The sequence below is a fragment of the Carlito syrichta genome, unplaced genomic scaffold (assembly GCF_000164805.1).
Source record: "Carlito syrichta isolate Samal-C Ts95f unplaced genomic scaffold, Tarsius_syrichta-2.0.1 Scaffold59673, whole genome shotgun sequence".
Classification (NCBI taxonomy): domain Eukaryota; kingdom Metazoa; phylum Chordata; class Mammalia; order Primates; family Tarsiidae; genus Carlito; species Carlito syrichta.
Genome location: NW_007003769.1, coordinates 244,319 through 258,746, shown reverse-complemented (window position 1 = coordinate 258,746; position 14,428 = coordinate 244,319). Strand labels below are relative to the sequence as shown.

Genomic DNA, 14,428 nt, shown 5'->3' with positions numbered 1-14,428 from the left:
TCTCCAATGGGGGGCAGCCACACATGACAGGCAGAACAGGCGGCATTTACACCCAAGGGGCAACAGCATCACCAGGTCTCTGCAGCCCCACCCAAACCCATACCCCAAGAGGCTATGAAGCCATCCCAAATAGCTGTGAAGGAAGCTGTCAGGAACCCCAGAATAAAGTACTGACTGTCAAGAAACAGAGGTTGAAGATAAGGACCTGGCCAATAAGATCCAAAAATAGAAGTTGGCCAGGCGTGGTGACTCACTCCTGTAATCCCAGCACTTTGGGAGGCTGAGGTGAGAAGGTGGCCTGAGCCCAGCCTGAGCAACATAGCAAGACCTCATTTCTACAAAAAAATTAAAAAATTAGCCAGGCATGGGGGTATGCACCTGTAGTCCCAGCTATTCTGGAGGCAGAGGGGGAAAGATTGCCTGAGCCCAAGAGGTTAAGACTATGGCAAGTTGCGCTTGTGCCACTGCACTCTAGCCTGAGTGACAGAGTGAGACTCCGATTCAAAAAAAGTAGTTGGAGCCAGGGATGGTGAGGAAGAACAGGTGGATGGGTAAACTACTCACACTGAGCAGGAAAGGCTTGAGCCTCCTGCTGCAAGGGGCAGACACTCCCAGGAACCAGGGAGGTTGGTGGAGTCCCAGGGACTTGCTGGTTGGCCACCAGGAAAGGGGAACTCCTGCTTGAAGGAGCTGTGTTGGGGAGGCTATGAGGTACACCAGGCAGCATCCTGGAGCAAAGGCCTCGGATGGAGGAGTGAGCACTACTGTGGGTCCTTGAAGACAGGGTCGGATAGGGACTAGTGCCTCCAAGAGTGGGCTCACCCCAAGGCTGCCTCTGGCCCTCAAGACTGAAGCTGGGCTTCCACCCAGGGGCCTTCTCTCTTCAACACAGGCAACCATGACCTTCTCAAAGGCAGTGAGACATGGTAAAAATACCACCGAAGGGATAAATTACCCAGCAAATAGAGCTTTCCCTGGCCTCAGGGGAGGGGGTGAAGGAATTAGGCCAGAGACAGGGAGACCAGTTCAGGGACTCTGACCCCCAGCCCGGGAGACCACGAGGGGGATGGGGAGGAGCCACAGGCCTAGAAAGAATGACCCCCTCCATAGACCATTCCCAAAACACACAAGGGAACAGGCTCAGAGTGGTGAAGCGTGGTCTGGTGACGCTGTCAGAAAGCAGTTGTCCCAGGATTCAAGCACAGTCTGACTGTGGCCTGGACTGCCCACTCCCTGCTGTGTAGGCATGCACACAGGTGAAAAGCTCAGGGCTCGGGGACCCTTCTTAACCCTGCCCAGAGACTAGCTGTATGGCCTAAGGAATGAGGCTGGTACCTGGTTGGGCTCAGAGGGGACACAGCTGCTCTTCTGCCACTGCAGGAAGAGGCCCTGAACCCGGTTGCAGGCTCAGCAGTCTGTGTCTCCCTGCTGCAGGGCAAAGGCAGGAGAAGCAGGAAGAAGCTAGGGCAGACAGCCACAGAGCTGTCAGCATGACTCAGCACTTCCATGGGCCACCAGGTCAGGGAGGACGCCCTGCTTCCCCACCCACCTTGTGCTTCTCTTCTGTGGCCTCCACCAGGCCGAGTTCCCTGGCCAGAAGGACAAGGCCTCAGGGCCCAACTTCAAAGGTCTTTTTGGACCCAGGCTTTTCTGAAACAGGTCCTATCCCCAAGCTTGTCTTCTCCTCTGCAGGTTGCAAGGGGGCTGAGATGCTGGAGGGGCTCTGGTCTGGCACACTGAATCCTGAAAAGGACCATCTGATGGGGCTAAGCCAGAGGCCTGTAGGGAACTGAACTTCCCTAGAAGAGGATTCCAGGGAAGTAGACTGGCTGCCGTCCCAGGTCCACACTTACTTCCAGGGAAGCCGGGTTAGGGCGAGGAGTAGAGTCTCAGCATGGCTTTCAGCTTCGAGACCAGGACAAGGCTGGCCTACAGGGTTGACAGCCTTAGGTCAGGAGGGCATCTTGAGGTCCCAAGGGGATGCCAGAAAAGGGGATGTGAACAGGAAAGGAGGCCTATAGGAACCCGGGCTAACCCTGAGGCTTTGTATTGCTGAGTTGTGAGATTTAGGTGGGGGGACTGCAAGTGTCCAGTCATAAACCAACTTGAAGAGAGGGGACCCTAAAAAGAAGGTCACTATTTGTGGCAGAACTGTTTAGAAACTGTACATGTCCAACAACAGAGGATTGGCTAGATGGGTCACAGCATATCCATAGCATACAGCATTATGCAATCATCAAAACCAACTCTTCAGTCAGCATTGGGAGAAAATGATCATGATAAGCTTTGGGTTTTTTTTGAGTTGGGGTCTCACTCTATCACCCAGGCTGGAGTGCAGTGGCATGATCATGGCTCACCACAGCAGCCTTGGCCTCGTAGGCTCAGGAAATCCTTCCATCTCAGCCTCCGGAGTAGTTGGAACTTCAGGCATAACACCACCATGTCCGGCTAATTTTTTAATTTTTTTGTGGAGATGAGGTCTTGCTATGTTGTTCAGGCTGGTCTCAAACTCCTGGGCTCAAACAGTCCTCCAGCCTTGGCCTCTCAAAGTGCTGCATTACAGGCATGAGTCACCAAGCTCAGCAAGTCACAAAGTTTTTAATATACAGTTTGTAAGTATTTTTTATAACATGGAAAAAACATATTACTAGATTTAAATCGGGGAGAGAGGGAGGGATGGTAAGAATAAGGCGAATGGTCATTTATTTTTAATACCATTCTGCACTTTTCAAGTGAGATGCCAGGGAGAAATGGTGAGGAGCTTCGCCTGGTCCACTCTATCAGGAGGCTCCCTGGTTGCCTGGCCTGGCCTGATAATCCCTCATGCCCTGGGCCCCTCTCCCAGGTACAGTCTGAGGGCCTAGGCTTCTGCCAACCTTGGCCTCAAGCCACCTTGGCCTCTGGGAGCCCAGCTAACTCCTTCTCCCTACAATGACTTGTTCTATTATGTTAGGGTCAGGAAGTGGCCCTTCATAGGGAATTACTTCAAGCAACTGTAGGGAATAATTAACTCACAGCTCTGGTTCTGTGCCAGAGAAAATGCTCTTAAACATACATCCCATTCTTTGTGACTCTCTCTCTTCATGGTGAATCATTTCTGGGTGTAGCTGAGCCTGCCCTAACGCTCAGCCACGGACTGAAAGCAAACTGTGCTATCGGGTGATGCTGGTCTGAGGGACCTGGAATGGCTGTGAGGCCTCTCTTGGAAAGTTGGTCCCCAGGAAGGGCCTGCACACAGAAAGTGCTCCCTGCAGCCTTCTGTCCTTGGAGGGCCTGCCCAGTCATCCCTCACTCACTCCCGCTCAGCGGCCAGCCCCGTGACAGCCCTGACCATGAGTACTATGGCCCTGTCAGGCTCTCATGAGGGAGTCTGGTCAGGTCCCTTGACTCCTCTGAGTCTGTTTCCTCATTTGAAAGGGGGCTGTCATGGCACCAGCCTCAGCAGGTCTTTGGACAAAACACATGTCACACACACATGTTACTCAGCCTCAGCCAGGCAGGAGGAGGTATCTGGTGGGGTTGGTGGTGAAAGCTGGGCTGCCCAGGACCCCTCCCCAAAATCACAGGGTGGGTGGGTAACAGACTGTTACCTGGCCTTGTCGAAGTACTTGCCAGTGTAGGCCATCCCGCAAGCGGCTCCAAGACCCTGGCCCAGGGAGCCAGTGGCCACGTCAGTGAAAGCTTGTTTCTGTCGTAACAGAAGGGCACAGTTGGGCACAGTTAAGCACAGGGGAGAGGGATCCTGGCCTGACTACCAAGGGAGCGACACTCCCATTTAGACCTGGCCAGCTCCTCCCCTGCAGAAGACCTGGCCCCAGGGTGGCCTGCACTTAGGGTGTTTATGATTCTCACACGATAGGTTCAAATCCCAGCCCTGCCCACTGGTGAGCTTTGTGGCCTTGGGCTGGGGACTGAACCTCTCTGAGCTTTAGTTCCCACATCTCCTACCTCATAAAGTGGCTGGGAGGGAGAACTCATGACAAAATCGACATCAAGCATTTCGCCCGAGTGAGTACTCAGACCACAGTGACAGTTTTTGTGGTAACCCATGGACTCCAAACATTTGCAGATGCCAGCTGGCATTCCAAAGAGGAAACCGGTCCCCTTCCCTGGGGCATCACCAGTATCTTGCTGTCACCTCCTTATCAATTCTTCTTTCTTCCTGAGCTATATCTAGCTAGCTAGGGGGACCCAGCAGGGAAGGGAAGTTTGGGGAAAGGCCCTCCCCGAGTCAACCCAGAGCACCCTTGGCTAGGGCCTCGAAAGGCCTTGCCCTTTACTTATTTATTTATTTATTTATTGAAACAGAGCCTCACTCTGTTGCCCGGACTGGAGTGCAGTGGCATGACCACAGCTCATTACAACCTCAACCTCCTGGGCTCAGGTATGAGACCAGGCATGCACCACCTCGTCCGGCTAATTTTTTGTTTTTTATAGAGATAAGGTCTGGCTATGTTGCCTGTGTTGGTCTCAAACTCCTGGGCTCAAGCAATCCTTCTACCTTGGTCACCCAAAGTGTTGGGATTACGGATGTGAGCCATCATGCCTGGCCAGGCCTTACCCTTTAGCACAAGCTAGAGGTGAATACAATGTACCCCTAAAACACCTACTTCCTTTCTCACCTGAACACCTCTCAGTGGGCATCCCCTGCCCCCTCCCGCCTGCCTGGGAAACAGGAAGTAGGGCAGAGGACTGGGAGGCCATGGCAGGCATGCTTACCGGAACAGGATGCCCGTCTAAGTCGGAACTGATCTTCCTCAGGTTCAGAAGCTCTGCCTCGGGCAGGAAGCCGGCTTCCGCCCAGACTGCGTACAGGATGGGAGCTGCGTGGCCCTGCCAGGAGATAGACAGCAGAGGGAGAGGGTCAGATGGGGAACTGATAGACTCGGGGCTGCTCCCACCGCACACTGAACCCCAGTGCCTGGCCAAACTGGCCAGCTGGGGTATCCATTTCAGGGTAGAATGCAAATAAAGGCTACCCTCTCATCCCTCTCCAGCCTCTTGGTTTTCAGCCCAAAAATTACCATAGCCAAGGCCAGGCGGGCACTAAGACAGGTGCAGAAGACACAGCTGTGAGGCTACACGAGGCCAAAACCCCAGCAGGCAGCCGGCCGCCCTAATCCCTAGATTCTGGCATGTGAACAACTTGGCCAGACTTTTAAGCTCTAAAGCCTGTCCTGAGAGACCAGTGACTGCCAAAGCAGGCCTCGGTACAGGTGGATTTCAGGGGTCTGTGGCTGTGGTTCCCACTAGGAAGGGGCAGGACAAGATGCCTCCCATCCAGAACCCTGCTGCAGCACGCCACCGCTCAGGAGGGATCAGGCCAGGCCCCGGGAGTGCTGGCACAATACAGAAGATGTGGGCAGAGCGCCACTAACCCAGACCTAGATTCCATTGCTGTGGGTCGACACCCAGATTGGGCAGAACACCCAACGGGTCATTTTCATTGTCCCCTGCCTTACTCCCTTAACCAGCTGGGTCAGCACAGAGCAAGACGTTGAGGGAGGGATCAGGACAAGCAGGGAGCAGGCACCTGGGAAGGGGGTGCCAGAGCTGGGCTCAGAGACCACTCACTATTCCAAAGCCCAGGTGATACCAGCCTCAGGTGAAGGGTGGCTGGGAGGCGGGGGCAGCTGGGCTCTTACCTTAGAGAGCACAAAGCGGTCGTTGTGAGGGTTCCGGGGGTCCTGGGACTTGTAGCGCATGGTGTGGAAGAAGAGGACTGCCATGATCTCTGCAGCACTGCAGCATGATGTGGGGTGGCTATGGCCCAGGAGAGAAGAGGGACATATACACTGTGGTTCTGGACCTGAGCTACAACACTCACCTTGTCTAGGGACCTGAGGATGTGTGTCCCCAGGAGTCATACAGGCCTGGTTTATCACAGAGCCATATGCTCCTGCTCCCTGGGTGACACAGGGTCTCAAGAAGGCCATTGCTGGCAGCCTGGGGACTGGGCCAGCCAGTGAGTACCAGGGACTACCATCTCTTCCCAGGGGTAGCAGCTCAGAACCCCAGAATCAAGGCAACATTCTGGGGCTGGACTAAAGTAAAAAGGAAGGGGGACCCAGCCCGACACCAGCACCAAGGCTGGGGAGTGATTAATATTGAGGGGAACCCAGCTCATACCTTGTGGCTCCCAGCAGGAATCTGAGGGTTCAGCAGCTGAGGGGGATGATACCCCTACATCTGACCAGTAAGCCAATCCCAGTGGGACTGCCCAAGACTCTGCAGACTTGCGAGGGGCACTCTGCCCTCCCAGCCCTCAGGGGTGCTGGTCCTCTGAGGCCATGGAACAGAGGGTAAGGGACTGAGGCTTGTGAAGTGACCACAAACCTCCCAGGCAGCCTCCACATATGGGGCTTGGTAGCCTTAAAAGTTGGGCTTTGGGCTTTCCACGGGCATCACAGGGGCTACTGGCAGCTTTGTAAATGTGCATTCTGAGGGTTAGGGTAGCAACTTGGAACTAGGCTTTTATGCAGTATTAAAACACACATACACACAAACACATACACACCCAATCTCATTTCCACAAAGGCTACAATCATGTAAAAATAAAACCCCCTTCTGCCTATGGATGAGGCTAGGGTGGGGCTAACAAAAGCCAAGAACTTGCCCTTTCAACCTAGAGTGGAGGGGGTGAGGGGCCCCACCTTTTTAGATTCTTTTTTAAATAACTGAACAGCTACTGAGCAAAGGAACTAACAAAAGAAAGTACAAGGACTGCATCTTAGAGATGAGATTCATTCGGGTCTCTTAGGACCTGCTTGACTAATCCAGCCCTGCCCTGGAACAGGGCTACAGGCTGGGCTTCCTGCCCGGAGATGCTGCAAGTCCTGGTTAGCCCTGCCGCCCTGTCACGCAGAGCTGTTAAGAGCTCAGCCTGGGACACGCGCCTCCCAGCCTCCCCCGCCTCCCGGTCTCCCCCCACATGCAGCACAGCTCAGCCCTCTCACGCTGCTCTCTGAGGTCCTGCACGCTGGAACATGCTCGATGCCAAACCCAAGGGCACATGCACCATCTGGAGTTCACGCTGTCCTCCCCGCTCTGGTCAGCGCCCCCACTGGGTTAGGGGTGAGTCACTCCCAGTGCAGACAAGTTAGTAGAGAAACCCACAGAACGGTCCATGCTGGTTTAGTAGTCACACTCCCACACACGAATCTTATACTTAACCATCGCTATGCACTTCTGGTCATGGGGAAAAGACACTACCTGGAAGAGGGAGGGGAGGACACATCAACGAGAAGAATTTTTTCTGTCTGGCAGGGACCCTAATCCCTTGCTCCCGGCACCAGCTTCAACCGGAGGATGCCCGAGTCCACAGTCAGGCTGACCTTTTGCCCTTCTCATCTCCAAAGGCAGCCCTGTCCCTAAGGAACCTGTTTCAAAGGTCGTGGCCCCATCATGAGGAAGCCTTGGTGGGAAAAAGATGTGGAGGGATACCAGGCCAAACTGTTCTGAGACCCTAGGGCGACATTCCCACTGAGCCATCAGTGTGGCACAGGTTCTCTCTGCACATGGCAGAGGAGTACCCAGGCCCAGAAAGAGTAGATGTGGAGAGAGGAAGGCCATCCATGAGCAACACCACAAGGTGACAAGTAGAAACAGAAGCAGAGGCTCTCAAGCCTGCCTTCCAAAGCCCACGTCCAGCCAATTGCTGGCATGCTTTCCACACCTGCCAAGAGAACACACACAAAATAAGGCATCCCTGGGAGCCCAGCATCCTCCCCCCTCCTCCCTAGACCTCCAGGGTTCTCTCTTTGCAAAGTGTCCCAGGCAGGGGGGATGTGGGCTGTGATCCTTGAGCAGCTGGCTTAAGCAAGTGCTTCCTCTTCCCGTGGCTCTGCTTCTTCCCCACTTGTAAATGGGAATGCTGTATAGGCCTGTCCTGGAGACCCAGGGAAATAATGTGTGCCAAATGCCCAGGCCAACACCAGCCACCACACACTGGGGGACCAGCTGCCAGATCCCTCAGGGCCTCCAACTCCTCATCTGTGGGCAGGTCCTGTGAGCCACCCCACCATGCTGGCCACAGGCAGACAAGAAGGAAGAAGCTAAGGACCGAGATGGGGCCCTGAAAACTGGAAAGCACTGAGTTCACTTTCAGCTCAACCTACCAGAAGGTCTTTGGGGCCCAAAGCACGAATCTGTGGTCTTAGGGCCTGAGCTTTCCCTGCAATCACAGCCTGCCTGGGATGGACAACTTCAGGTGGAGGCCCCACCCCGTGCTGCTGTGTGTGACATGCCCGAGGATGAAACCTTGCAGGTGTCCCCATCCAGAACCCTGTGAGTTCTAGAGTGAGGGCTACAGGGTACTTACTGTACTACCTCAACTCGCATCTGTGATCAACAGGGGTTGCGAGCAAACTTGAAAGTTTGTTCAAAACCCTGCCTTGGCCTAGACATTCCACTTCCAATCCCTAGGATTTCATTCTATTGAAAGTGGTATGGAGGGCTCAGAGGTAGACCCAAACGGCTTCTCAAAGCCCCTCCCTGCCCCTACCCACCACCCTCCAGGAGAACACACACTCTTACAGATGGTCCTGGCCAGAAGGGTCTCTTTCATCCATTTAGCGCTTATTCTACCTGCTCACAGGTTTCTGCACAGGCAAAAGCCAGAGAAGCTTCCTCGCTTTCTGGATGGGCTGCTTCAAGAAATAACGAAGGTCAGCTTCCATTCTCAAAGCCACCCTCTCCCACCATACACAGGGTGGACTTGAATCACAAGTCATAAGGTTTCTCAAGGAGTAAACAGATCAGGGGACCTATAACAGCCCCATCAAGGCAACTCCCAATGCTTGAAACACACAAAAGTTAAAAAATCTTGTTATGGAAAAAAAAAATACCCAAAGAAGTAAAAACAAAACAAAACAAGAGTTGAACACCAATAGCCAACCAGGCATGGTGGCTCATGACTGCAATCCCAGCACTTTGGAAAGCCAAGGAAGGACAACTGCTTGAGGCCAGGAGTTCAAGACCAGCCTGGTAGTTCCAGCTTGGAAGGCTGAGGCAGCAAGATTATCTGAGCCCAGCAGGTCGAGGCTGTGGTGGCTGTTGAGTGTGCCACTGCACTCCAGTCTGGGCAACTGAGTGAGACTCCAACTCAAGAAAAGCAAAAAAACAAAAACAAACTCAGGAGAGATTCCCAGGACGCTAGGGTAAAACTGAACAGAAGCAGTTCCTATTCTTCCTGAACTACCCAAGCTGGCTCCTCCCTGGAAAGAACCTCTGATTCCAGACCTGAAGTAGTTTCTTCAGATCTCTGCCCCATGTCACCACCTCCAGGAAGCCCTCCCCAACCATACTATCTAAAATAGCTCTTCTTCCCCTCACTCACAGTTGTCACCATTTGACATTATGTGGTTATTTCCTGACCACCCAACCACAATACAAGCACTTCGAGCCCTTCCACTGATGTATCCTTAGGCTCGAAGAGCACTGGGCATGAACTGAGTGTACAAACAAATAAATTGGCAATTGCCCAGTAAATATTAGATTCAGTTTCATTTTGAGGATGAGATCTGAAGGTCCACGGGAGAGAAGTGACTTGCTCAAGGTCACAGCCTGCCAGCAGCAGAGCTAGGACAAGAGCAAGATGCTGAGAAAAACTGGTGAATGGATAAACAAAACGTGGTACATCCATTCAACGGAACATGCAGCCACAGAAGGAAATAGAGTACTGATTCATGCCAAAACACGATAACCCTCCAAAAACTACACTCGGGGAGAGAAGTCAGGACCAGGAGACCTCATTCTGTGTAATTCCATTTCTACGAGATGTTCAAAAGAGTGACATTTAGAGACAGAAAAGTGGATTAGTGGTTGCCTGGACTGGGGGCGTGGGAACGGGAAGTGACAGCAGATGGGCAGAAGAGATCTTTTAGGGGTGACGAAATGTCCTCAAATTAGATGTGGCAAACTCACTATTAACTCACTGTAAATCACTATAAACTTATCTAAAATCACTTAAAGTGTTATCACATGAAAATTTACCTTAGGCTAGGCACAGTGGCTCACGCCTATAATCCCAGCACTTTGAGAGGCCAAGGCAGAAGGACTGCTTGAACCCAGGGGTTCAAGACCAACCTGGGCAACATGGCGAGACCTCGTCCCTATAATAAAAAAAATTAGCCGGGCACATGGCACATACCTGTAATTCCAGCTACTTGGGAGGCTATGGTAGAAGGATCGACTGAGCCCAGCAGGCTGAGGCTACAGTGGCCATGAGCATACCACTGCACACCAGCCTGGGTGACAGAGTGACTCTGATTCAAAAAAAAAAAGAGAAGGAAAAGAAAAATTATACCTTAGTAAAATTGCTAAAGAGTAATTTTTAAAAGGAAGAAAAAGGTGCTAAGAGAGTCCAGCAGAGGCAGTTTGTGAGCATCACTTCCCCTCCAGCTGTGCAGCTCTCAGAGCTCACATCTGGTCCATTAATGCACCTGCAGGTGGAACCACTCCAGCTCCCAAAAACCCACCCCCCTCTTGAGTGCTGCCCTGCCCTACCTTGCCTCACCCTCCGGGGCAAAAGCAGAGCCATCTGGAGTGCTCAGGGCACCCAGGGCAGATAACTGCAGTCTGTGGCAACAAGGAGTTCCTGATTTTATAGGACCAGGCTGTAGTGACAACAGGCCTGTATAAACAGGCGCAGCTGAGGGGTCGGAGCTACAACAGGGGCCAGAGTTGGGTTGAGTCCATGGGAAGCCATGAGGATGTCTCAGCCAGATCCTAACTGGGGGCCTGTACCATACACCTCGCTGAGTTCAGAGGTAGCTCGAGCAAAAAGAACCAAGGCACCCCAGGGCAGCCAGGTGTCTTCACACTGAATTGGGAAACGCTGCTGCTGGGGCAATATCAACAGGCTGGGTATTGCCTCAGTCAGGGCCAGGCTGGGGCAGGAGCCAGAGGTCCTGAGGCAACCCAAAAGGGGAAGCAGGCCCAGAAAGGCTGGGCCTACCCGGGGCTGGCGACTTGAAGGCACTCTCTGAGCACTCAGCCAATGTATCCCTGATGCCAGAGCTAGGTAGCGCTGATATGATCCCAGCCACCTCGAGGTCACACAGAACACCAGGAGGTAAAACCAACACCAGCAGGGGGTAGAACCCCAGAGGCTGCTCACTCTACTCCCTGGCCCTCCTCTGAGGGACCCCAGTTTGAAACCACTTATCTAGGAGCCTCTCCTTTAGAGATGGGGAAACTGAGGCCCTGGGATGGGAAGCGCCTTTCTGACAAGGGCACACACACTAGGAACAGAGTGGGGTTGGAATCTTCACTTTCTTTTGCCCACCACCCAGGTCTAGCCAGATGTCACCCTCCCCAAAGCTGTGGGTCAGAAGTCCTGGGGTACTGTTGAAAGCACAGCCCACCCTCCCTGATCAAGTTGGACCTGATTGTGATGGCATCATCAGATGACACTTAGCACTATTTGGATAATGCCACAGTCTACCCTCAGTAAGTCAGAACTGAGAAATCTCTACCACCAGCCTCAGTGTCCAGGACACTGACAAGACTGCTGGGGTTTCATTTTCTTAAAGCCAGATGAGGCCAGGAATGGTGATTCATGCCTGTAATCCTAGCACTTTGGGAGGCCAAGGTGAGAGGATTGCTTGAGCCCAGGAGCTTAAGACCAACCTAGGCAACACAGTGAGACCTTGACTCTACAAAAAAAAAAAAAAAAAAAAAATCAAAAAATGAGACAGGCATGGTTTGGGAGGCTGAGTTCTGAGGAGGAGGTCAAGGCTGTAGTGAGCTGTGATCATGCCACTACCTCCAACCTAGGTGACCCTGACTCAAAAAAATAAAATAAAGCCAGGATGTGCTGAAACCTTGCCACAGTTTCGTCAGCACATGGAAGGAGGCGACCCCAGAGAAGCTCTAGCCACTGTGGGTGCTGCCTCAACAAAGAGCCTTCTGAGGGCTGTCCCTCCACCTCCAGGCCCAGCTCTTCTGACAGAGGCCAGCATCCTTGCTTCCCAGGGCCTGGTGAGGTCAGCTGCACATGGGTCGGTGATGGCACAGGAATGGGAAAACTATCGAGAAACCACCCTGAGTTCTCACTGAGAGAACGTGAGTCCAGTCTAGGTGATCAGCAGATAGAACCAAAGCCGGGCATGGTGGCATGTGCCTGTAATCCCGGTTACATGGGAGACTGAGGCAAGAGTATGATGGCTGAAGCTCAGGAGTTCAAGACCAGTCTGGGCAACATAGGGAGAACGCGCCTCAAAAAAGGGGCCATTCTGACAGAATGGTCACTTTGGCTGTGACTACTGTTGGGGCCAGGGACTCAGGACTGAGCCTTCACTCCATGCCTTACTGCAGTGAGGGAAGAGTGGGCCTCAAAAGGAACATCTGGGGGCCAGAAGGCTGCCCTTGCCTCAAGTCTTCCTGATTATTTTTTGTGCATGCACACTCTTAGCACATACCTTTCAAAATCTCACTTGTGACAGGGATTGCATAGTAATGTTACTTCCTTCTGAAAAACACATCTCTGATAAATAAGTATTTCTTTTTGCATCTTTTACTTACACACACAGAGTGTAAGTAAAAGGAATCCTTGAAAGCACCATGGGAACAGCTCCATCACTATGCCCACTTTACAGAGGGGAACATGCTCTGAAATAACTCATAGCTGGCCCTTTACACGTCTTACAAAGAGAGAGAGAAACAGAGACAGAGAGAGAGAGAGAGAAAGAGTAATCACTGTATTTTACACATTCCTTTTTTTCTTTTGCAAATGGATACTGGGAGTTCAATGAGTTCCCATTAAGGTGTTACAATGTAAGAAGCATGGCATAACCCTCAGCCACTACACACATACAGTCTCTTTGCCGGGGATGAGAATCAGACTACCTAAAAGACCCAATTGATACCCCACCATTTTGTAGCCTCCCAGAGTTGCAAATGTCAGTTCATTGGTCTCCAGGTGACTTTCAAACTGACCAATGTCTGCCATGGCTGAACCTGGTCTTCCCTGCCCCTCCATTCTCCAGTCTGGAGCTGCTCACCTGCCCAGGAAGTATCCTTGATAACCTGAGCCCCTACCGGACAGTAAGGAACCACCATCAATCACCAGCTTGGGCAAGTAACAACATACTAGCCTCAGTGTGCCCATCTATAAAATGTAAATAACACAACAACCTATCTCATAGGGTTATTCTCACAATGCAATGAAGGATGCTGTGTCACTTGGTTGCTCAGTGACCCTGTAAATATCTGCATGTCTTATCTAGCCCTGCAAGATGCTTAGATATGCAATTGTATTGTTGGGTAACTGTTGTTTCTCTCCAGTTAGACCTCAGACCCCTGAAATGGCCAAGGGAAGTAGTCCTGAACAAGCAATGCAAGGTGCGCAGACCTACTGTGTGCCAGGCTGCGGAAGAGGGAGAGTAAATCAGATCCATGCCTGGGTAGGGAATACCCCACACAAGGGCTGGGACTGATGTAAACCCAGGAGAGAGAATGCGTCCAAAGAGTGCATGAGAATGGGGTGGGAGGGAAATGGTCCAATCCCTTCTGAGGACAGGGTGTCTTCAAGGCACAAAGGGTAGGTGTGCACCCTCCCTGGAGGGCAAATGAGATTTACCTCCTAATAACAGATCCTGTATGAAACTGGCCAGAAGCCATAGTCTTGTCTTTGTTCCAAACACATGGTTTATGTGGGAAAGTCCTTGGAAACCACCCCTCATCCAGCCCTCAAAACCATTTCACACATTGCTGGCAGTGGCCTCATGCCAGGCTCCAAGTGGAGCCCGGAATCCTTGAAAGTACCATGGGAACAGCTCCATCACTATGCCCACTTTCCGGAGGGGAACACGCTCTGAAATAACTCATGGCTGGCCCTTTCCACCACCCCACTGGACACCTCCAGCTGCAGGCAGGTGGCCCTTACTCATCATCATCACCACTACTGGCCACCTTCAGACCAGGAGGCTCCTTGGGGTCAGGAACAGCCTTTCTCCATCTTCTGGATCAGAAGGGCTGGGGAGAAAAGGACCCGAGGGGACGGGCGCCCCGGCCTTGGGTGAGCCGGGGCCTGGTCCTGCCCCAGGCCTTCACTCCCGGCCTCCAGAACTCGGTCCTTCAGCCACTCAGCCTTCTATGTCTCCTGCCCCGCCAACTCCTTCTTCCTCCTCGCGATAGACCACAGACCGTCCCTTACACGTGCCACCTTCCGCTCCGCTCCCCAACTGCCTGGCATCTCAGCAGCCACCCTCACCCCCCCACGACTCCAAACTAAGACGCAACCGAAGGGTGGCAGGACCGTGAGGTAGTGACGACAGGGGTGCGGGGAGCGTGGTCTAAGGTGGGGAGAAGGCCGGGCCCCAGCGACTCCTGCAAGATGGGGGGTTAGAACGGGCTTTCTCGAGTTGGGCTGCGTGGGCTCAAGTCGCAGCTTCCGCTTTGAGCAAGCCTGGGCAACTGGCGCAAA

General features: G+C 52.8%; 1 protein-coding gene across 1 annotated transcript in view; it reads right to left on the bottom strand.

Moving 5' to 3' along the window:
* Positions 1-3,572: 3,572 nt before the first annotated feature.
* LOC103251634 (transketolase-like) overlaps positions 3,573-14,428 on the bottom strand; it is a 27,502-nt gene continuing 16,646 nt past the window's right edge. The window contains exons 2-4 of the mRNA XM_008050224.2: positions 5,646-5,763; positions 4,720-4,833; positions 3,573-3,688 (exon numbers count right to left, since the gene is read on the bottom strand). Of these exons, the coding sequence (XP_008048415.1) occupies positions 3,587-3,688; positions 4,720-4,833; positions 5,646-5,729 (300 nt within the window). The 5' untranslated portion in view covers positions 5,730-5,763 and the 3' untranslated portion in view covers positions 3,573-3,586. The remainder of the gene's footprint in view (positions 3,689-4,719; positions 4,834-5,645; positions 5,764-14,428) is intronic.